At 43.9% G+C, this 21,891-nt stretch overlaps 1 protein-coding gene across 1 annotated transcript in view; it reads left to right on the forward strand.

Moving 5' to 3' along the window:
• The window catches only part of Orc2 (origin recognition complex subunit 2), a 41,424-nt gene extending 20,165 nt beyond the window's left edge, over positions 1-21,259 (forward strand). Inside the window, exons 8-18 of the mRNA XM_076550483.1 lie at positions 1,333-1,393; positions 3,783-3,958; positions 5,314-5,412; positions 7,280-7,389; positions 11,619-11,751; positions 13,789-13,885; positions 14,623-14,769; positions 16,734-16,905; positions 18,579-18,640; positions 19,281-19,399; positions 20,240-21,259. Of these exons, the coding sequence (XP_076406598.1) occupies positions 1,333-1,393; positions 3,783-3,958; positions 5,314-5,412; positions 7,280-7,389; positions 11,619-11,751; positions 13,789-13,885; positions 14,623-14,769; positions 16,734-16,905; positions 18,579-18,640; positions 19,281-19,399; positions 20,240-20,326 (1,263 nt within the window). The 3' untranslated portion in view covers positions 20,327-21,259. The remainder of the gene's footprint in view (positions 1-1,332; positions 1,394-3,782; positions 3,959-5,313; positions 5,413-7,279; positions 7,390-11,618; positions 11,752-13,788; positions 13,886-14,622; positions 14,770-16,733; positions 16,906-18,578; positions 18,641-19,280; positions 19,400-20,239) is intronic.
• Positions 21,260-21,891: the final 632 nt, after the last annotated feature.

The raw sequence follows: 21,891 nt of genomic DNA on the forward strand, positions 1-21,891 counted from the left end.
TAGAGGCAGGCAGATCTCTGTGAGTTCGAGGCCAGCCTGGGCTACAAAGCAAGTTCCAGGAAAGGCGCAAAGCTACACAAAGAAACCCTGTCTTGAAAAACCAAAAAGAAAAAGAAGTGAATACAGATGTTCAAGACCAGGGTTATGGCCTGGACATCACAGCCCTATGTAGGCAAATGGTTAGATGTGCCAGAGCCACCATTGACTTTAATAATGCTTTTCTCATTGTGTTACATCATTATGAAAGAAAAAATTGGGCCAGCGAGATGGCTCTTCAGGTGAAGGCGCCTTATACCAAGCCTGATTGATGACCTGATTCTGTCTCAGAACTACACGATCAGAGGAGAGACGCAACCCCCGGGCTGTCTCTGACCTTCACATACACACAGAGACACACACTCCTGCCTGTCCACCCCTCAGTAAATAACTAATGTGGTGTTTCTTTCGTTTTCAAAAAAGAAAAAACAAAACTTTTTTACAGCCAGGCAGTGGTGGCACGCACCTTTAATCCCAGCACTTGGGAGGTAGAGGCAGGTGGATCTCTGTGAGTTCGAGGCCAGCCTGGGCTACCAAGTGAGTTCCAGGAAAGGCGCAAAGCTACATAGAGAAACCCTGTCTCGAAAAACCAAAAAAAAAAAAGGAATGGTTTATGTCAGCAGACTAGGAAAACTGATTTGTAGCAATTTCCTATAACAGTATTTTGAGGGGTGTGTTAGAATTTTTCAAACTTATTTTGAAATGGGTGTTAAAAGTTCTCAGACTTGATAATTTAGCCATATAGATGTAGATTATTTCAATTCTCAGTCTTAAAATAACTTTAGTAGGATATACCTGTACTTTAAAAAAATGAAATAAGACTTAAAAGCACTTAATTGTTCCTACTAAAGACCCAAGTTTGGTTCCCAGCACCCACAAGGTGGATAACAATTGCTCGTAACTCCAGTTCCCGGGGTATCTGTCTGATGACTTCTGACTTCTTCAGTCTCCTGCACATACATACATGTATGGTACACATACATACATACACATACATACATAAAATAAATACATACGTTTTTATAAGTATAGTAGAAAAGAAGGAGCACCTGATATTACCAGAAACTTTGGAGTGTCCTGTGTTGGGCGCCATGTTCCCGCTAGCACTCAGGGTGAATTCCTATCTAAGACAGAACTTGTGTTTCTTTTTATTTCAGCAGATTCATTGGTTATTGTCTCATAGTGCTAGGAACTACTGAGTTACCTAGTGCAGCGTATTTTTCTTCTTTAGTATTTTTACTTCTGGGATTGATTATATTATATTATTACTTACTGTATTTTTTAATTTTTAAACAGAACAATAACAAAACTGAATTTCTGTCAACACCACCTCGTAGTCTAAGAAAAAGAATAATTGGTATGTATTTCTTTTTATGTGAAGTTTTGTTTGTTTGTTTTTAAAGATTTATTTATTTATTATGTATACAGAAGAGGGCACCAGATCTCATTACAGATAGTTGTGAGCCACCATGTGGTTGCTGGGAATTGAACTCAGGACCTCTGGAAGAGCAGTCGGTGCTCTTAACCTCTGAGCCATCTCTCCAGCCCCCTGTTTGTTTGGTTTTTGAGACAAGATCTCATGTAGCCCAGGCTAGCTTCATACTCACTATATAGACTTGGCTGGCCTTGAACTCCTCATCATCCAACCTCTACCTGTAATCTCAAAACGTTGAGATTACAGGCACGCCTAACAACATGAAGTTTTTTATAAAAATTAACTACATCAGAGTCAATGGTGGTAAAGTATACAAATTTTCTACATCAACTGCTTGGTCTCTCAGTCTTTGGATGACTACTTACTGGTTCTTCTCTTTGTCTTCAACTTCATTTATATACTAGGTGTAATGTCGGTACTGGCCTTAGAATGGTTTTGAGGACTAGTTGAAATAAGGGACATCAGACATACTCAGAGTGGTATTTCACTTTGGTCCAGCGTAATCAGGGTTAGTGGCCACCTGTTATTATAACATTTCCTACTGTCCTTCCTACTGCTTTTCATAAGAAAGGATACTCATGTTGCTAGACTGTAAGACTGTGTCTACACCTACAAAGTGACATGGTTTTTTTTCCCCTCTTTGACATGCATCTGTGTTATATACCAACTCTACACGATCTTAGGGAGTCCTGTCATTCACAGTAAACAACTGATTTGGTTAAAGTTATTTCACCAACATCTAGGGAATTAAACATCTTTTTTTTTTTTTAAGATTTAATTATGTTTCTGTCTGTGAGGTATATGCATTTGAATGCAAGTGCCTACAGAGTTCAGAAATGTAAGGAGTTGTAACAACAGACAGTTGTAAGCCACCTGATGTGGGTGCTGGGAATCGAACTCAGATCCTCCAGAAGAGCAGTGTGTGCTCTTAACTACTGAGTCATCTCTGCAGCCCCTAAACATAATTCTAAATTTACTGTGGAATGTAAAGCTAGTGATACCTTTCCTTGGGAAGTATAAAATGAGCTCTTGTTTCTGGGAGGGTGGTAGGAGTGATAGGGGTTTGTAAAAGGGTAGAATTTGTGAATCAGCTGTGGGGTGGAGCAGTGTGTGTGATAAACATCTCTACACTAATAATTGAAGACCTCACAGCATAAAGTATCTACAGTTACAAGTTCCATGGTTGATGCAGCAGCGCAGCAGTTTCATTAGTTAATGGCCTTGCTTCTTTCGGTCTCCACTTTGCCACTGCGTTTTTTCATCTTCGGCTTGACGGTTCATGTTCAGAATAGTCTCCGTGGCGTAAGTGGGAGGTGTTCTTTCTCCCTGTGCGAGGGAGTCCTTCTTAGAAGCCTCAGTCAACTTCCCCAGTCTGTGTCCAAGTGGTACACAGCCAACGGAGGTGCAAGGCCGGGAAGGAGAGCAAGTTTTTGGCAGAGGGGAACGATGGTGATCACGGCTTCTTACTATATAGTGGGGCACGTGACCACACTGTCCAGGAAATGGAGTTCTGTTAGCAAGAGAAAAGATTGAGTATAACTGACATTATTAGTTGCTTTAGATGTATTTCAGGTGCTGGAGCGATGGTTCACCAGATAAAGCACTTGCTTTATAAGCATGAGAATTAGAGTTCTAATCCCAGAACCCATAGAGAAGCAGGTGGCCTGGGAACCCATCTATTATTCCAGCATGGGTAGCTAAGACAGAATCCCCTGAGCAAGCTGCAAGCCCTGGGCTCAGCAGGAGAGCCTGCCCAGTATATAAGGTGAGGGAGTAATCAAGACTCTTAGAACAACTGCAGGCCTCCATGATACATTCATAGACGGGCACCTACACCAATACTTACCACCCCCACGCATACACACAGGAGTATTCATTACATGCACACAAATAGTTCCTTCCAATATAATTTTCCGGTAGGTTAGTTAGGCATGTTTACCCTCATCTGATAAATGGAGAAAGTAGTGCTTAGAGAATTTATATAATTAGCTGTGAAATCATGAGCAAGTAATGACAAAACTGTAATTTAAAATATCTTATTTTCGGGACCAGAGAGATGTCTCAGTGGTTAAGAGCTCTGACTGCTCTTCCAGAGGACCTGGGTTCAAATGCCAGCACCCACACAGCAGCTCACAACTGTCTGTAACTCCAGTTCCAGGGGACTGGACACCTATGGCAAAGCACCAATGCACATAAAATAAAAATAAATAAATTAAGAAAAAAATCTTACTTCAAAGCCCGAATTCTTGATTCTCCTCAAATAGCTTTTCTTCGATCCATCAAGTTTCCGATTGCTTTTATTCTTCTCCAGTGCCAACGTCTCATTGCGACAGTGAAAGTGAATATTCTGCTTCCGACTCAGAGGATGAGGAAGAGGAGGACACTAATGAGCTTGGGCTCTCTCAGAAGAGTCGGGTGCAGAGTAGAGGATTTGCAGCACCTGTTTCCAAAGGGACCCCAGCTAAGAAAATGAAAAGAGACAAAACAGTGAGTGAGGGAGCCCTGGGCCTTAGGGGAACTGTCTGCGATGTCTTCCGGTGGGCAGCCTGAGCCCTGGGCCTTAGGGGAACTGTCTGCGATGTCTTCCGGTGGGCAGCCTGAGCCCTGGGCCTTAGGGGAACTGTCTGCGATGTCTTCCGGTGGGCTGCCTGAGCGGACCGGGCTCAGCAGAGAGAGCCCTTGTTTTCTCAGCTTTACAACCTGAATTGTTATTCATGATCAGCCCTACAGAGATGCACTAATAGTAACATCCCAATTCAGTTGCGTGAAAACGGACTTAAATAGTGATTGGACTCTGCTGAGGAACTTCTCAGTACTTCCTTTTCATATAGTTTTGCTTTTGTGGTAGTGATGGTTGGTGATAGGGACCTGACCACTGCTCCATTTGTAAGAGTGGTATGAGCACAGGCTGGCCCTGAGTGCAGAGGAGTCCTGCCTCATCTCCAGATCCATGCTCCGCTACTTCCGGCTTCCCGCTGTTTCCACAGTGGGCTCATTGTCCTGCTGTTGTCTGTGAAGATTCAGGACAGTTTAGGAACCATACTGTTTCAGTAGTCATCCACTTCTCTGCCAACCCAGAGGTAATCCTGCCTCCAATCAGAAAAATAGGCATTGATCCATTTTACTGAAATAAGTGACAAGTCTTTCATTTTAACCTTGATATTGGTTCTTTTTTTCCCATGATACTTCATCAGCACTAAAAAACTAGAGGAACAACTAAGATTATCTGAGGAGAAGCAGAGGTCTTGATTAGTAATAATCTCCTTTTGAACATAAAAGTCAAATTATATATTGTAATTTAGGAATAATTTTGTTGAAACAGAATAATTCTTTTTGTTTGTTTGTTCTTAGCTTTACACTTGAATTCCCACACATACCTGTTTCTGTCTTTGGACTTTCTTTTCAGTTCTTGGTGCTTACTCGTGATCAGTAATGTAACATACATAGGGTCTCTATTATATAGCTCTGCCGGTCCTGTGTGTAGATTGGGCTGACTTTGAATTCAGAGATCCACCTGCCTCTGCCTCCCTGGTGCTGGGATTAAAGGCATGCACCACCACACCCTGCCAATTAGTCTGATCTGTAAATTATATTTTCATCAGAGTTACTCTGATGGTGGGATTAAATATCTTTGATCCTTGACCTGTATACTAATTTTTAAAAAATACTGTCAGATGTGTTATTTTCGTTAGTCTTGTTGACATACACCTATATTTCCCAGCTGTTTGGGAAACTGAGGCAGGAGGACTTCTTGGGCCCAATTTTAACTAATTGCTATCTAGATTTTATGCAGTATAAATGTCTGAAATTACTTAAACCTGACATTACTTTGTCCATTTCAGAGTGACTTGGTAGAAGAATATTTTGAAGCCCATAGTAGTTCAAAAGTTCTAACATCTGACAGAACCCTGCAGAAGCTGAGGAGGGCTAAACTGGACCAGGTAGGCTGGGAGGGTATTGTCAGCATTTTGTTTATTGTGACCTGGAAATACATGAGCAGTGCATTGGGAGAAGACGTGAGCAGGAGCAGAATTATTTCCCTGGTAAAATAAAGCAGAAGTTAGTGTTGTGGTCATTAAATATTTGTTGCCTAAACTGTAAATAGTTGACTGACTAGACATCTATTTGACATAATTTTACTTTTTTTCCTTCTATGCCTTCTTTCTCAGAATTTAGAATAACTTGGTGAGGTGAGGTCATAGGCTTGACAGCCATAAGCTCCTGTCAGTCCCTCACTCAATCCCATGCTCTTCATTGACCTTCACATTGGTCTGCAGACAGTCTGCAGCCTGGCTGTCGTCACTGTCTCCCCTCTGCAGAGGGTGGAGGATGTCTCCCTGGCTGTCACTGTCTCCCCTCTGCAGAGGGTGGAGGGTGTCTCCCTGGCTGTCACTGTCTCCCCTCTGCAGAGGGTGGAGGGTGTCTCCCTGGCTGTCACTGTCTCCCCTCTGCAGAGTGTGGAGGGTGTCTCCCTGGCTGTCACTGTCTCCCTGGCTGTCAATGTCTCCCCTCTGCAGAGTGTGGAGGATGTCTCCCTGGCTGTCACTGTCTGCCCTCTGCAGAGTGTGGAGGATGTCTCCCTGGCTGTCACTGTCTCCCCTCTGCAGAATGTGGAGGATGTCTCCCTGGCTGTCACTGTCTCCCTGGCTGTCACTGTCTCCCCTCTGCAGAGGATGGAGGATGTCTCCCTGGCTGTCACTGTCTCCCATCTGCAGAGGGTGGAGGATGTCTCCCTGGCTGTCATCAATGTCTCCCCTCTGCAGAGTGTACATTCATATACACACACATGAGCACATACATGCAGGATGTCTCCCTGGCTGTTTTGGAGGAGGTGCAGAGTGCACTAAGGTAGCACGTGACCTTGCACTGTGCTCCATTAGCTCATGTTACAAAAACCCCAGTCCATCCGCCCTTGTTGGGATTTGGACCAGTAGCCTCCTTGAACACGGGACGTAACCATTGAGTGACAGAGTCTTTCAAGGGCTTAAGGGCTGGAAAGATGGCTCAGGAGTTCAGCGTATGCACTGTTCTTACAGAGGGCCACGTTCAGGTCCCAGCACCCACGTGACTCACAACCACCTGTCGTAGCTCCAGGAGACCCAGGAACAGCAGCAGCCCTGAACCCATAGGTTTGGGAGGTGTTACTGGTTTTTAGTTATCTTTGATTTGGTTTTTGTCTGTCTGAATTTGTTGTGAAAATTGGGAAACAGATTATCTTACAGTAACTATATTTTTGGAAATTAAAGCTTTATATTTGGAGTTTGTTGTGATCATTTAAATGGTTCTAGGCAAACTTAGCAAAATTTTATATTGTTATTATATACTTGAAATAAAAAAACTTGAGGAGGGGCTGGAGTCATGGTTCAGTCATTGAGAGTACTTCCTCTTGCGGAGGACTCAGATTCAGCTCCCATTCACTCCCAGGATCCACGGGGTAGCTCACAAACATTTAAAACTCCAATTCTAGGGGATCTGATGCCCTCTTCAGACCCCCCCAAGCACCAATTATGTACAAAAACACTCACACACATAAAAATTATCAATTTTTTTTTTTTTGGAGACAGGGTTTTTCTGTGTAGTTTTGGTGGCTGTCCTAGATCTCGCTCTGTTTGCCTCCCGAGTGCTGGGATTAAAGGCGTGCACCACCACTGCCTGGCTAAAAATAAGCAAATCTTTAAAAACAGCTCTTAATTAAACAAGTATTTAAGTTATGTTTGAAGAATTTTTTATATTCAATTGGTTTACTTATTTCCATACCTGATTTAAGTCAGTATCTCCAGTAATAATTTCTTTTCTCTTTTCTTAAAGAAAACTCTACGAAACTTATTAAGCAAATTCTCGCCTTCCTTTTCTGCTGAAATTGCACAGTTAAATCAACAGCATGAAAAGTTGTTTCATAAATGGATGCTACAGCTACGGTAAGTATTATCATTGTACACTCTTGTACAATGAAGAATAATTTGTAGTCTGTGTTGAAACATAATTTGCAGCAGGTGTGGTGATACTTACCTTTAATCCCAACTAACACTTGGGAGGAAGAAGCAGGTGATCTCTGTGAATTCGAGGCCAGCCTGGTCATCATAGTGAGTTCCAGGACAGCCAGGACTACATAGAGAGACCCTGTCTCAAAAAATATATTTGCTGTATTTGATTTTCAGGTTGGGGCTATAGCTCAGTGGTAGAACATTCACATAGCATATGTGAGGCCTTAGGTTTAATTCCCAGTACTACCCCCAAAGCATATTCCATTTCCTTTTTTGTTTGGTTTTTTTGTTTGTTTGTTTTTGTTTTGTTTTGTGTTTTGAGACAAGGTTTCACTGCTCTGAACTGCTAAGCTATCTCTCCAAGCCTGTGAAATTCTGTAGTCTTTTACAAAATTGTGAGTCTGGAGTGGTGGTGCACACCTTTGCTCCCAGCATTCATGAGGCAGAGACGGGTGAATCTCTTAAGTTCAAGGCCAGCCTGGTCTACAGAATGAGTTTCAAGACAGCCAGGACTGCACAGAGAAACCCTGTCTAGAAAAAAAGATGTTGTCAAGATTAATATGCGTGGGGCTGGAGAGATGGCTCAGTGGTTAAGAGCACTGGCTGCTCTTCCAGAGATGGTAGCTAAGGTTCCCAGCACCAACATGGCAGGCAGCTCACCACTGTCTGTAACTCCAGCTCCAGGGGACCCAGCACACACACACACACACGCACACGCACACGCACACGCACACGCACACGTACATTCAGGCAAAACACCCAGGCACATTACAAAAAAAAAAAAAGATTAAAAAATGTGTCGCCGGGCGGTGGTGGCGCACGCCTTTAATCCCAGCACTCGGGAGGCAGAGCCAGGCAGATCTCTGTGAGTTCGAGGCCAGCCTGGGCTACCAAGTGAGCTCCAGGAAAGGCGCAAAGCTACACAGAGAAACCCTGTCTCGGAAAAAAAAAAAAAATGTGTCAATTAGATTTTAGATTTAAATCTGAGTACTTGGAAGTTGGAAGCAAAAGGGCCAGGACTTGAAGGTCATCCCTGGCGACCTAACAAATTAAAGCCAGCCTAGATTACACGTGTCTCAGTGTTCTATTGTAGTGAAGAGGCATCATGACCAAGGCAACTCTGGGTTTTGTTTTTGTTTTTTCAAAGCAGTCCTTCTCTATGTAGCTTTGCACCTTTCCTGGAACTTGCTCTGTAGACCAAGCTGGCTTCAAACTCACAGAGATCCGTCTGCCTATGCCTCCTGAGTACTGGGATTATAGTCATGCGCCACCATTGCCTGGCTCCAAGGAAACTTTTTAAAATCAGTTTTTATTTTCCTTTAATTTTAAATATAGATCAGAGATTTGAATTCTTGCTGTTTGTTTGTTTGTTTTCTAGAGCTGAGGACCGAACCCAGGGCCTTGCACTTGCTAGGCAAGCAGTCTACCACTGAGCTAAATCCCCAACCCCCCAAGGAAACTCTTATATAGGAAAGTGTTTAATTAGGACTATTTACAGTCTCAGAGATTGAGTCCATTACCATTGTGATGGGGCCATGGTGGCCTGCAGGCAGACATGGAGAAGCTAAGAGTTCTACACCAGGGTCTGTAGACATCAAGGAAGAGAAAGACATTGGACTTGGCTTGGACCCTTGAAACTTCAAAGTCCACCACCAATGTCACACTTCCTCCAACAAGGCCACACTTCCTAAGTCTTTCAAATAGTGCCACTCTCTATGACCAAACATTTAAATATATGAGCCTATGAGGGCTGTTTTTACTCAGACCACCACATGTAAGTCCCTGTTTCAAAAAGAAATAGATTTTACTTTATTTTTTGTTTTTGTTTTATGTTTTGTTTTGTTTTTTTGAGACAGGGTTTCTTTGTGTAGCTTTGGAGCCTGTCTGGGAGCATGCTCGGTATTCCAGGCTGGCCTCGAACTCACAGAGATCCGCCTGTCTCTGCCTCCTGAGTGCTGGGATTAAAGGCGAGCGCCGCCACCACTGCCCGGCAAATATATTTTATTTTAATGTATTTCTGTGTATGTGTACTTTCAGAGCATGATGACATTTGTTATGTATTTACCTTTTAAAATTATTTCTTAAAATATTATTTTAATTTTATTTTTAATATGCTTCAGTTACAATTTTACTTCCCATTAAGATGTCTAGAAGACCCTAGGTGGTGGTAGCAAATGCTTTTAATCCCAGCACTTGGGAGGCAGAGTCAGATGGATCTCTCTTATATTTGGGGCTAGCCTGGTCTATGCATCAAGTTCCAGGACAGCCAGGGCTAGACTAAGAAACCCTGTCTTGAAAAAACAAAAAAAATTATAAATATATATAAAGAAAAATGTCTAGAAGAGTAATTAAGTCAGATCTTATTAATTTTTAAAACTTTTATACTTGTATCAGGAGGCTCTTAGCCTGGTGTGATGGCACACACCCATAATCCCTTTCAGTTGATGTATAGAGGCAGGAGGATCAAGATAGATTTCAAGGTCACCCTGAGCTACCACAGTAAATTCAAGGCCGGCTTAGGCCACAGTCACAAATGCAGAAATAAATAGCTGTAGCTACAGGTTTCTAAACTGTACACTGGTGAAAACATACCCACGGGCTAACACACAGCAGAGTCACTGAAGTAACGAGAGGACAGTTCTGAGCAACTTCACAAGGCCATTTCAGACCACAAACAGCCGAGACTGGGCTGTGTCTCAGGAAGAGTGTGTGCCTGCATTTGTGAGGCATTGGGTCCAGTCCAGGGGGAGGGAGGGAGGAGAGCATGGGGGGTAATGTCATTGGAGAGGGGGACATGGACAAAAAGCAGTCAGAAACCAGGCCAACGGGTGCAGCTGTGAGAACAGAAGTTTCCACTCCTACCTCCCGTCGATGCTGGGTTCTTCTTTTCCCGCAAAGACCTCAGTTCTTCTTGGTAGCTGTAGGTGTGTGCATTGTAGATCTGTACAGCAGCTCTTTGCTTTTTGATCCCACCCTCCAGCCCAGCAGTTCTTCTTTTTCCAGTATGTCAGCTCAAGCTTGGCTTTGCTTCCCAGTCTAGACCTGTTGTCCCTACCTGAGTGGCAAAACCAGCTCTGTGAATTTCCTTGGAGGTTTCTGCCACTCTGGCCTTGCAGTATCTCCCAGGGAGTGTCTTTCCTCCTCTGTCCTGGCTGTCAGGCATGTCCAGGGCCTTATGTAAATGATGGTTTGTTGGATGGGCTTCTGTGGATACTCACGGATTGGGGTTGGTCCCATCATCCTCTCTCAGCTTCTTTCTGTTGTTCTTTTTAAGTGAATGGCCCTTAGCACTGTAACGTCCACCCTGACATTACTCAGCAGCAGCAGTAGGCAGAACTATTGGGATGTATGTTGAACATCCCCCTTGGATGCCACAGTAATAACTGAACATACATGAACCAGTCTCTCCACCTGCCTCCTTTCCAGCATTGGACGTGTCGGTCGTCCTGCTGCCTAGAGCAGGAAGCTGCGTTTTCCTTTCGTCTGTCTTTGGCATTCATCGGTCTCTACTTGTCTTCTGACATGCGGACAGTTTTCTGCACGTCGGTTCATCCTTTGCAGTTTGGTTCCTCTTCCCTGCTTTCTCCCCAGTATTGTAGTCCTTCTAGAATGATACGCTACTTTCCTACTGGAAGACCTTCCGGCTAACACTGTTACTTCCAGATGTTCATTGCTGTAGTACGATTCACTGTCGAAGTTTAATCTGTTAACTCCCACTTTCCTTTAGCCTGTTTGAAATGTTACAGGATGGCAGTAGTCACTCTTCCCTTCAGGTCTGCAGAGAAAGCTGCAGAACAAGTTGGAGCTGTGAGCTCTCATACAGACCGTGTTCTAGGGGACCAACAACTTAACTGTGTAGATGCCTTTTAATTTTATTCATTTGTTTATCTTTATATTTATGAGGCAGAGTCTCACTGTGTAGCCCTTGCTAGCCCAGAACTTGCTTTGTAAACCAGGCTGGCTCTGAGATAACAGCAGTTCTTTTGGCTCTGTCTCTGAAGTACTGGGGTTATAATACACACCCCATGGCTGGCTTTTCTTTTTATCCTTTATTCTTTTCTGCTTTTCTCTCTGCAATCCTTATAAGCTTAAGCTGATTGATAATGAAGCTGGTGGTCAGAAGTCTTAACCTTTCATTTTATGGATGTTATCTTTCCTTACAGCCTTGGGTTCAACATTGTGCTTTATGGTTTGGGGTCCAAGAGAGATTTACTAGAAAAATTTCGAACCACCATGCTTCAAGAGTCCATTCATGTTGTCATCAACGGCTTCTTTCCTGGAATCAGTGTGAAATCAGTAAGATTCAAAACTATTAAATGAAATGACATTATGTCCTTTGCCAAGTCATGGCCCCACAGTAAAGATGCAATTCCTGCTTCTGAACACTGAATAGGAAGGGTTCTGTTTGGGGCTGTTAGGCAGTATAGTGCTAAGATCATATGTTTGCATTCAGAGAAGTCTGGCTTTAAATTTCTATCTTTAATTTATTATGTGAAACTGACATGGGGCTGGGGAAATGGCTCATTCTGTAAAGATGATCTGAGTTCCTTCTCCCAAACCCTTTCTTTTTAAGAGCTAGGCCTGGTGGCCTGTGTTTGTAATACCAGTGCTGGAAAGACTGGGGTAGGGTGGCCCCTGATCCCCAAGGCTTACTGGCCAACCGGCCTAACCTACTAGATGAGTTCCAGCCAATGAGAAACCCTGTCTCAAAATAAATGAATAGGGCTGGAGAGTTGGCTTAGAGGTTAAGAACGCTGGCTGCTCTTGCACGGGACCCAGGTTTTATTTTTAGCACCCACATGGCAGCTTACAACTGTCTCTATCCCAGGGGATCTGATGATCCCCTTCTGGCCTCCTAGGGCACTGCATGCACGTGGTGCACATACATACATGTAGGCAAAGCACTCATAACACATAAAATAATGGAAAAAATCCTTTTAAGAATAATTAATAGACGTGTAGACAGCACCTAAAGAACAACACCCAAGTTTGTCTGTGGCCTCCATGGGCCCACACAGAAATGTTCACATACACACATACTCGCTGACCTGCTTAGGGTTGCTGTTGCTGCGATGAAACACCATGACCAAAGCAAGTGGAGGAGGAAAGGGTTTGTTGTCTTACACTTCCACATCACTGTTAATCACTGAAGGGAGTCAGGACAGGAACTCAAGCAGGGCAGGATCCTGGAGGCAGGAGCTGATGCAGAGGCCACAGAGGGAGCTGCTTACTGGCTTGTTCCTCATGGCTTGCTCGGCCTGCTTTCTTACAGAACCCAGGACCACCAGCCCAGGGATGGCACCACCCACAATGGGCTGGGCCCTCGCCCATCAATCACTAATTAGCAAAATGCCCTCCAGGCTTTCATACAGATGGATCTTAAGGAAGCATTTTTTTAATTGAGGCTCACTCATCTCAGATGACTTTAGTATGTGTCAAGTTAGCATAAAACTGTCTAAAACTTGAAGGAAATGTTGCCTTCATTTACTACACTAAGTAAATAGTGGAACAGCTAAGCGTAGGCTTATAGAATCTGTAATTTGATTATAGTTTTGTATCATTTTAGTACACAAATGATAAAAGTATAAATAATAATATTTTTACAGTACATTTATCATAGGCCATTTTTACTTAAATGAGAATTATCAAGGCTTTGGATATTGGATATTAACCAGCATAGTGTTCCTCTTCAGTTCTTAGTGTTGGTGTCGGTTCTTTTGCCATATTCATAGGTGGTCCTCCCCCCCTTTTTCCTTTGGTTATTTTGGGACAGGGTCTCTTTATGTAGGTCAGGCTGTCCTAGAACTCCCTATGTAGACCAGGCTAGCTTTCAATTTACAGAGATCCGCCTGCCTCTGCCTCCAGTGTGCTGGGATTAAAGGTGTGCGCCACCACCACACCTGGCTCACATTCAGAGTTTGATCGAGTTTTTCTTACTGTTTTTTTTCTTCCCTCTTACATTATTCTTTCACATTGTTATTCTTCCCTTTTCCTTTTAGACTTAATATATTTTTTTCTTTTTTCTTTTTTTTCCCTGGAACTGAGGACCAAACCCAGGGCCTTGCACTTGCTAGGCAAGCACTCTACCACTGAGCTAAATCTCATATATATATGTGTGTGTGTGTGTGTATATATATATATATATTTTTTTTTTTTTAAGAAGAATTAGATATACTTGAAAACCCAGTGGAATTTTAAGTGTTTTTTAAACTTTATGAGAAACTCAAAATCACTTTTAATTTGTGAAAAAAGATTAATTTGCTAATTGTATTTGTGGTATGTGACAGAATAAATTGCGGTTGATATGGTACCTCTTGCGCTTCTGTGATGTAGATCCTGAATTCTATAACTGAAGAAGTCCTCAATCATACGGGCACTTTCCAGAGTGTTCTGGATCAGCGAGACTGGATAATAAACAAATTTAAAGAAGGTAACATAAAGGAAACCATCTGTAGCATTTAGAGTGAAGTCACACTGCTTCTCTGTATTCATGGAATTTTAGACTAAAAGAGTATTACTTTAATATGGATGCTCTAGTCATGTCCATCTTTTCTGGTGTACTAATTTGTTCTATGAATTTCACCTGACAGGAGTTACTCCTGTCTTAACTCTGTATGGCCTTTTATTTTAGAATAATTTTACCTTTTGTATTGTCAACGTGAAGTGCCCATAGCAGGGGTTGGCATTCAGTGACTTCCCTAACCCGTGTGTGTGTGTGTCTGTGGGGGGGGGGGGGGTGCACGCTTGCGGTTGTTCAATCTCTCACTCTAACCTCGAGCTAAGGATTTGGCTAGACTGGTTGACCAGCAAGCCCCGAGGACCCCCCTATCTCAGCCTCTGCTTTTCAGCCCAGGGATGACAAGTGCAAGCTCCTGCATCTGTCCAGGACTTGTGTTTACTCTTCTTTTCTTTTAATGGGTGCTGAGGGTTGAACTCAGGGCCTCGTCCTTGTCCAGCAAGCAGTTTACAACGGAGCCATCTTCCTAGCCGCAGATAGTGTTCAGTTACCGTATAAAACAGGTCTGCCCTTCGCTGCGTTCTGTTACTCACGTATAGAGTGCTTGCCTGGAGCCTGCCTTTGAATAGCCTTTAATACCTAGACATCATGTGGAGTAAGGACTTGGTGATCCTCCCTGAAAATAATAATTGAATTCCCTTTCCTTCCAGATTCTTCTTTAGAACTCTTCCTCCTTATCCACAACTTGGATAGCCAGATGTTGAGAGGAGACACCAGCCAGCAAGTTCTTGGACAGCTGTCGTCTTTGGAGAATGTGTACCTTTTAGCGTCTATTGATCACCTCAATGCTCCTCTCAGTAAGTTCCCCTTCTCCCCTGAGAGATTAGCTTACGAAAGCTTCTTACTGTTTTTCAGTACATTTTCAGCTTCTTAAAAAGTGGTCTCAATTTATTGGAACTAAAGCTCTTCACTAAAGAAGTGTGTTACATCTGAAGTTACGTGAGGAAAAATAGACCGTTATTCTAGTTCCACCCTGCTCTTTGTGGGGTTACAATGTTGTTGTTTTCTTTGCAGTCTGTTTTCTTCCTTCCTTCCTTCCTTCCTTTCTCTCTCTCTCTCTCTCTCCCTCCCTCCCTCCCTCCCTCCCTCCCTCCCTTCCTTCCTTCCTTCCTCTCTCTCTCTCGCTCCCTTCCTTCCTTTCTTCCTTTCTCTCTCTCTCTCTCTCTCTCTCTCTCTCTCTCTCTCTCTCTCTCTCTCTCTCTCTCTTTCTTATTAATTTCATTATTTTGTGTTCATTGGTGTTTTGCCTGCATGTATGTCTGTGTGAGGGTGTCAGATCCCCTGGAACTGGAGTTATAGACAGATGTGAGGTGCCATGAGAGTGCTGGGAATTGAACCCAGGTCCTCTGGAAGAGCAGCCAGTGCTCTTAACTACTAAGCTATCATTCTAGCCCCCTTTTTATTTTTGAGACAGGTTTTCTCTGTGTTACAGCACTGACTGTCCTGGAACTCACTGTGTAGACCAGGATGACCTTGAACTCACTGAAATCCACCTGCCTCTGCCTCCCGAGTATTGGGATTAAAGGTATGAGCCACAGCCTGAAGTGTTTATTTTATAAATTCAAAGATTTTGTGATAATGATAGGTTAATTATTAAGTTTTTAAGATTTATTTGTGCCGGGTGGTGGTGGCGGCGGCGCATGCCTTTAATCCCAGCACTGGAGGCAGAACCAGGTGGATCACTGTGAGTTCGAGGCCAGCCTGGTCTACAGAAGGAGATGCAGGACAGGCACCAAAACTACACAGAGAAACCCTGTCTGGAAATACCAAAAAATAAATAAAAATAAAAAATCGTTTCTTGATGTGTATTTTGTTTATGTGAGTTTATGTGTACCATATGCTGGAGAGACCTAGGAGCATCAGATCCCCTGGAACTGAAATTATAGGTGATTGTGAACTGCCATGTAGGTGCTGGGAACTGAACCCGGGTCCTCTGCAAGAGCAGTAAGCATTCTTAACTGCTGAGCCGTTTCTTTAGCCTCCTCATTAAGTTTTACTTTATTTTATTTATTTATTATTTATTTTGGAGGCAGAGTCTAACTGTGTAGCCCTGGCTGTCCTGGAACTCACTCTGTATACCAGGCTGACCTCGAACTCACAGAGACCTACCTGCCTCTGGATTAAAGATGTGTGCTACTACACCTGACGGCCTTATTAAAGTTTTAAAAGAATTATTGATGGTACCGAGGTATTTTCATTTGTATTTAAAGATTCAGATGTTAAACAAGTAAGGTAGCTCATACTTGACACCCTAGCACTTTGAGGCCGAGGCGAGAGGATTATGAGTTTGAGACCAGTCTGGGCTCCATAATGAGACCTTGTCTCAAAACAAAACAAAAGAATTAAGATTTTGATTGACAGCAGAAACAGGTTGTGAGTTACAGATTTATATAAAAAAATGACAAAAATGAAATATTTTATATTTTTTTAAAATGCAGTGTTAAGGTGCAAACCCAGAACATTGTTTACTTTTTTTTGGCAGTGGGATTCAAGACAGGGTTTCTCTCTGTAGCTTTGGAGCCTGTCCTGGATATCACTCTGTAGCCCAGGTTGGCCTTGAACTCACAGAGATCCTCCTGGTTCTGCCTCCTGAGTGCTGGGATTAAAGGCGTGTGCCACCACCGCCCAGCGAACCCTGTATACTTTACTCAAGCACTCTACTGAGCTGCGTTCCCAGCTCTTGGCGCTTTTCCTTTAAAGTCTCGTGGACATGAGGATAGCATGATAGTTTGTAACCCTTTGCTTTGATCATCTCCTGTAGTGTGGGATCATGCGAAGCAGAGTCTGTATAACTGGCTTTGGTATGAAACGACGACATACAATCCTTACTCTGAAGAGACGTCCTATGAGAACTCCCTTCTGGTTAAACAGTCTGGATCTCTGCCGCTTAGTTCTCTGATTCATGTCCTACGAAGCCTTACCCCCAATGCAAGGTAAGAATAAAAACTACAGATACAGTTATATAAAGACATATATCCATATATACCCATATATACATTATATATGCATAAAGACACATATCCATAGATACACATAAAGATGTATACCCATATATACACATAAAGATGCATGTCCACATATACATTGTATATATACATTAAGACATGTATCCGTATATACACATTATGCATACATAAAGATCTATATCCATATATCCACATTGAGGGCTGGCAATGTAGCTCAGTGATCAAGCTCTTGCCCAGCATGCTAAATCCCCTGAATTCAGCTCCCGGCACTAGTACAAAGATAATAACCTGCACCGTCAAGGACCAGGAGTGAAGGTCGGGAGCACTTGTCCCACGTGTACAAAACCCTCAATTCAGTCCTGGCTCTTCAAAAATAAAACATTTTGTACACCTGAGGATGTACTACTAAGTTTATCAGTGACTCTGCTGTTTGGTAAATACTGTAATCCAAAGCAACCTGGGGGAGAACAGGATTTATTCGGCTTACACTGCCAGGTCCCAGTTCACCATTGAAGGAAGTCAGGGAAGAAGTCAAGGCAGAAACGGTGGCCGGATGTTGCTAGCTGACTCGCTCTCACGCTCATACTTGGGCATCTTACGGCCTAAGGCTGGTGCCGCCCACAGTAGTCTTGGCCCTCCTACATCAGTTATCCACAGGTGCCCTCACAGACAGGCCTGGGCGCCCATGGGGTGTGGTGATCTCCTTGATTAGGAGCCCCTTCTCAGGCAACTGTAGGCTGTGTCAAGTTGATACTTAACGACAGAAACAAAACTACCTACCTGCTGTAAAGGGTTCAGAAGGATAGTGAAAATGGTGACCAGGACTGGATTATACAATAGGCAGAGAGTTCAATAGTAGCCTATGAAACTGACCATGAAGCTAAATAGTTTTTAACAAGTTGTTAGGGGCTGGGAAGATGTCTCAGAGTTTAAGTAAAGCATTCTTGGACTTAGTTCCGAGGATCCATATGGTGACTCACAGCTGTATGTAACCTCAATTCCAGAGGAACCCAACAAGCACATACATGATGCACATACATGTATGCAGGCAACTTTGTTGTTTCTGAACCAAAATGTCTAAGTTGTAATACAGAGAAAACTCAGGGCATTTGGTGTATTTTCTTTTGTGAATGTGAGATGGGTTACTCAGCTAGAGGTTTTTTGTTTGGTTTTTGGTTTGCTTTGTTGCTCTTGAGATAAGGTCTCACTGTGTAGTCGTGACTTCCCTGGAACAAACCCAGAGATTTACTTGCCTATGCTTGCTGAGTCCTGAGACTATAGGCCTGTGCCGCCACACCCAGCACAGGACAGAGGTCTGGAACTGTGCCCAAGCAGCCCTGTCTTAGTCTTCTGAGCACTGAGACTGTCTGTGGAAGTGTCAGCAGACCTCCTCAGGTTTGATTATAGAAAGTGTGTGTACGTGTGTGTGCATGCGTGTGCTTGTGTGCATGTGCTTGTGTGTGCATGTGTTCCTGTGCACACGCTCCTAGATAGGAAAAGTGTTACTTCCTACGAGGCTGTGGTTTTCTTGGAGAAGGAACAAAAGGCAGTGTGGCCTAGCCAGCCACATAGTTGGCATAGTTTTACATTTACTTCTGCAGAGTGGTTCTGTTTAATTTTTGCTTGTTTTGTTTTTGTAGGGGGATTTTCAGGCTCCTTATCAAGTTCCAGCTGGATAACCAGGACAGCCCTTCCTACATCGGTATCTGATGATTTGTGACATTTAATGTGACTCTGTCCCCCTGTGCTCCCTGTTCTAGAGCCCCGTGGCGGCCCTGCATTTCTCACAGCGGAGAAGTGACTGCCCTGTGGTGGGTGGGTCTGTCCAAACCTGTAGGGAATTTCCAGCATCAATCACTGCTCAGTAGATTGCTAATGGGAATTAGAATTCCATGCACTACTGGAACTATGGATGTGTATCTGGCGTGCGCGCGCGCGCACGCACACACACACACACACACACACACACACACACACACACACACACACACACACACACTCCTGGCATGGTGGTCCATACCTTTCATCTCAGCCCTTAAAAAACAGAGGCAGGATGAATGACAGTGGTACACACCTTTAATCCCAGCACTCAGGAGGCAGAGGCAGGCAGATCTGTGTGAGTTCGAGGCCAGCCTGGTCTACAGAGTGAGATCCAGGACAGGTGCAAAAACTACACAGAGAAACCCTGTCTTGAAAAACCAAAAGAAAAGAAAAGAAACGGGCAGGTGGATCTCTGAGTTCCAGGCTGGCCAGAGCTACGTAGCAGGACACTATCCTTTTTATTTATTTATTTTTTTTAAGGCAAACAGAATATCGAATGACTTAGTCTTTCGTCTCCCCAGGGCTTTCTTTTCAAGACTTCTACCAGCAGTGTCGGGAGGCCTTCCTCGTGAACAGTGACCTCACGCTCCGGGCCCAGCTGACTGAATTTCGGGATCACAAACTCATCAGAACCAAGAAGGTGGGACTGCTGCGGTAGCACCGGGGTGGGTTAGTGCGTGTTGTTAATGAGGACAAAGGCGGGGGAGCGGCCGGGGAGGAAGGGAAACAAAACAACAAGAAATGATGTCACAGAAACCAGGGACGAGAGAAGGAATGGTACCCTGTAGTGTCGGACGCTTCTGAGAGACTGGAGACGTCTGGGGCTTCGGACTGACTATGGGACGATGTGGCAGTGAGCCCTTGCTCTGTGGCGCTGCAGATGGACTGCTGGGAGAAAAGAGGAGACATTTATGGACAGCTCTGGAAAGCTGACGTTCAGGGCAGTGCTTAAAGAGGAAGAGCGAGTCCAGGACGTTTCTAATTCTTTTCTGTGTGTGCACCATGTGTGCTCGCCTGGTGCCTGTAGAAACTAGAGGAGGAGGGCACTGGAGCCCCCAGAACTAGAGTTACTGGTGGTTGTGAGCTGCCATGTGGGTGCTGGAATCCAGCCAGATCCTCTGGAAGAACAGTCAGTGTTCTTATTGCTGAGCCATCTTTCCAACCCCAAAAGGTATTTTTAGGTGAGAGCTACTTGGAACACCTTCAAAATCAAGTGAAGGCTGGTGTGGTGGCGCACACCTTTGATCCCAGCGCTAGAGAGGAAGAGGCAGGCGGATCTCTGTGAGTTCCAGGCCAGCCTGGTCTACAGAGTGAGTTCCAGGACAGTCAGGGTTACACAGAGAAACCCCATCTCAAAAAAAAACAAAGTAATAACAATAATTTAAAAGGCCAGGTTTTTTGTTTGTTTAATCTGCAATAGAAAAGTCCAGATAGCTCCCTTACCGAGGTTTAACATATGGGGTATTCTTTTGTCTTGTAGGGAACTGATGGTGTGGAATATTTATTAATTCCCATTGACAGCGGAACATTGGCTGACTTCTTGGAGAAGGAAGAGGAGGAGGCTTAGACTGTCTCCTTTTAGGTGGAAAAGTCATCGTCCCCCAGCTGCTGCTCCTCTAGCAAGAATGCTGGTTTGCATCCAGCATTAGATCATTCTGTCCAGCAGACACGAGTTACTAGTGAAGGGGCGCATCATCGATTTGAACCTTGATTAGCCTGGCTGGTGTGCTGTCTCTAATGCTATGCAGTGGTCATCGAGTTGGGAGGGAAATGTGCCTTTAATTTATTACTTCTCTGGAGACTTATTGCTGGATGAACAGTATGCTCAGGGATTATATGGAAGTGGATATTTTTGGATTATTTTATATGGAATGCTAATCCCTAATTTTCGAGGGCAGTTTAACTCCCCGAGCTGAATTACTACAAGTGCACTTGTTTCAGATCAGTACAAAGAGGGGGTCCCACAGAACTTAGGAGGAAGGAGGTGGGTCGTCCGCTTTTTCTGAAATGATGAAAACATTTCAGAGGTCTCTCCCTGCGGACTTAGGCTGTCTCAACTGAGACAGTGGGAGAAATGCAAGGAATAGATAGGGCGTGTGCCCAGCCTCGGAAGCACATTTAAAATAGTTAGTATTTATACCATGACCTTGATTTTTATGATACAAATGAGAAGTCAGACTAAGAAATCGTGATTTACATGTTAGTAATTGTTTTCAGGACAAGAGAAAATAAAAAGATTTCCTTATTCTTGTACATTGACATTTATTTTCTTACATAGCAGGCAGGAATAGCTGGCCCAGCCCTTTCCTGCCACCATCCAGGAGTCAGAGGCAGGCAGACTGCTTCCCTCCTTTCAGAAGAACAGTAGCAAGACATGAGCTCACATTTGTAATCCGACACAGGAAGACGGAGGCAGGGAAAGAGGAGGTCTAGCCCAGTCTGAGCTACAGTGATGCCCTGCTTCAGCAAACATTCAATAAACACACAGTGACACACAGGACACTGGCTGGCTTGCACTTTCTTCTTGTGGTATGTGGTATGTGTGTGTGTGTGTGTGTGTGTGTGTGTGTGTGTGTGTGTGTGTGTGTGTGTGCGCGCGTGCATGTGTGCAGAACCAGAGTAGGATGTGAAGTGTTTTCTGCCGTGTGTGTGTGTGTGTGTGTGTGTGTGTGTGTGTGTGTGTGTGTGTATGTGTGCATGTGTGCAGAACCAGAGTAGGATGTGAAGTGTTTTCTGCCACGTTCTGCCTTCTGCCTTACAGCCTTGAGAGAACGTCTCCTGAACCAGAAGCTCCTTTTAGGCCAGAAGGGCTGCCAACAAGCCGTCAGTCAGTCTGCCTTCCCACCAGTGCTGGCGTTGGGGCACCACAGCCATGCCCAGCCTTGTGCGTGGGTGCTGGGCTTCAAATTCAGGCCTCTGCTCTCAGAGCAAACACTCTTTCCCACTGAGCCATCCCCCAGTTCCATGGACCTTGTGTTCTTGTTTAATATGTCTAGTTTATTATAACGACCACATCATAAACAAACATACAATATACACATCTTTGCATTTGCCTTTAGAGTTTTTTGTTGTTTTGTTTTTCTGTTTTTCGGAACAAAGTTTCTCCATGTAACTGCCCTGGCTGTACTGCAA

Source organism: Peromyscus maniculatus, chromosome 13 (genome assembly GCF_049852395.1).
Source record: "Peromyscus maniculatus bairdii isolate BWxNUB_F1_BW_parent chromosome 13, HU_Pman_BW_mat_3.1, whole genome shotgun sequence".
Classification (NCBI taxonomy): domain Eukaryota; kingdom Metazoa; phylum Chordata; class Mammalia; order Rodentia; family Cricetidae; genus Peromyscus; species Peromyscus maniculatus.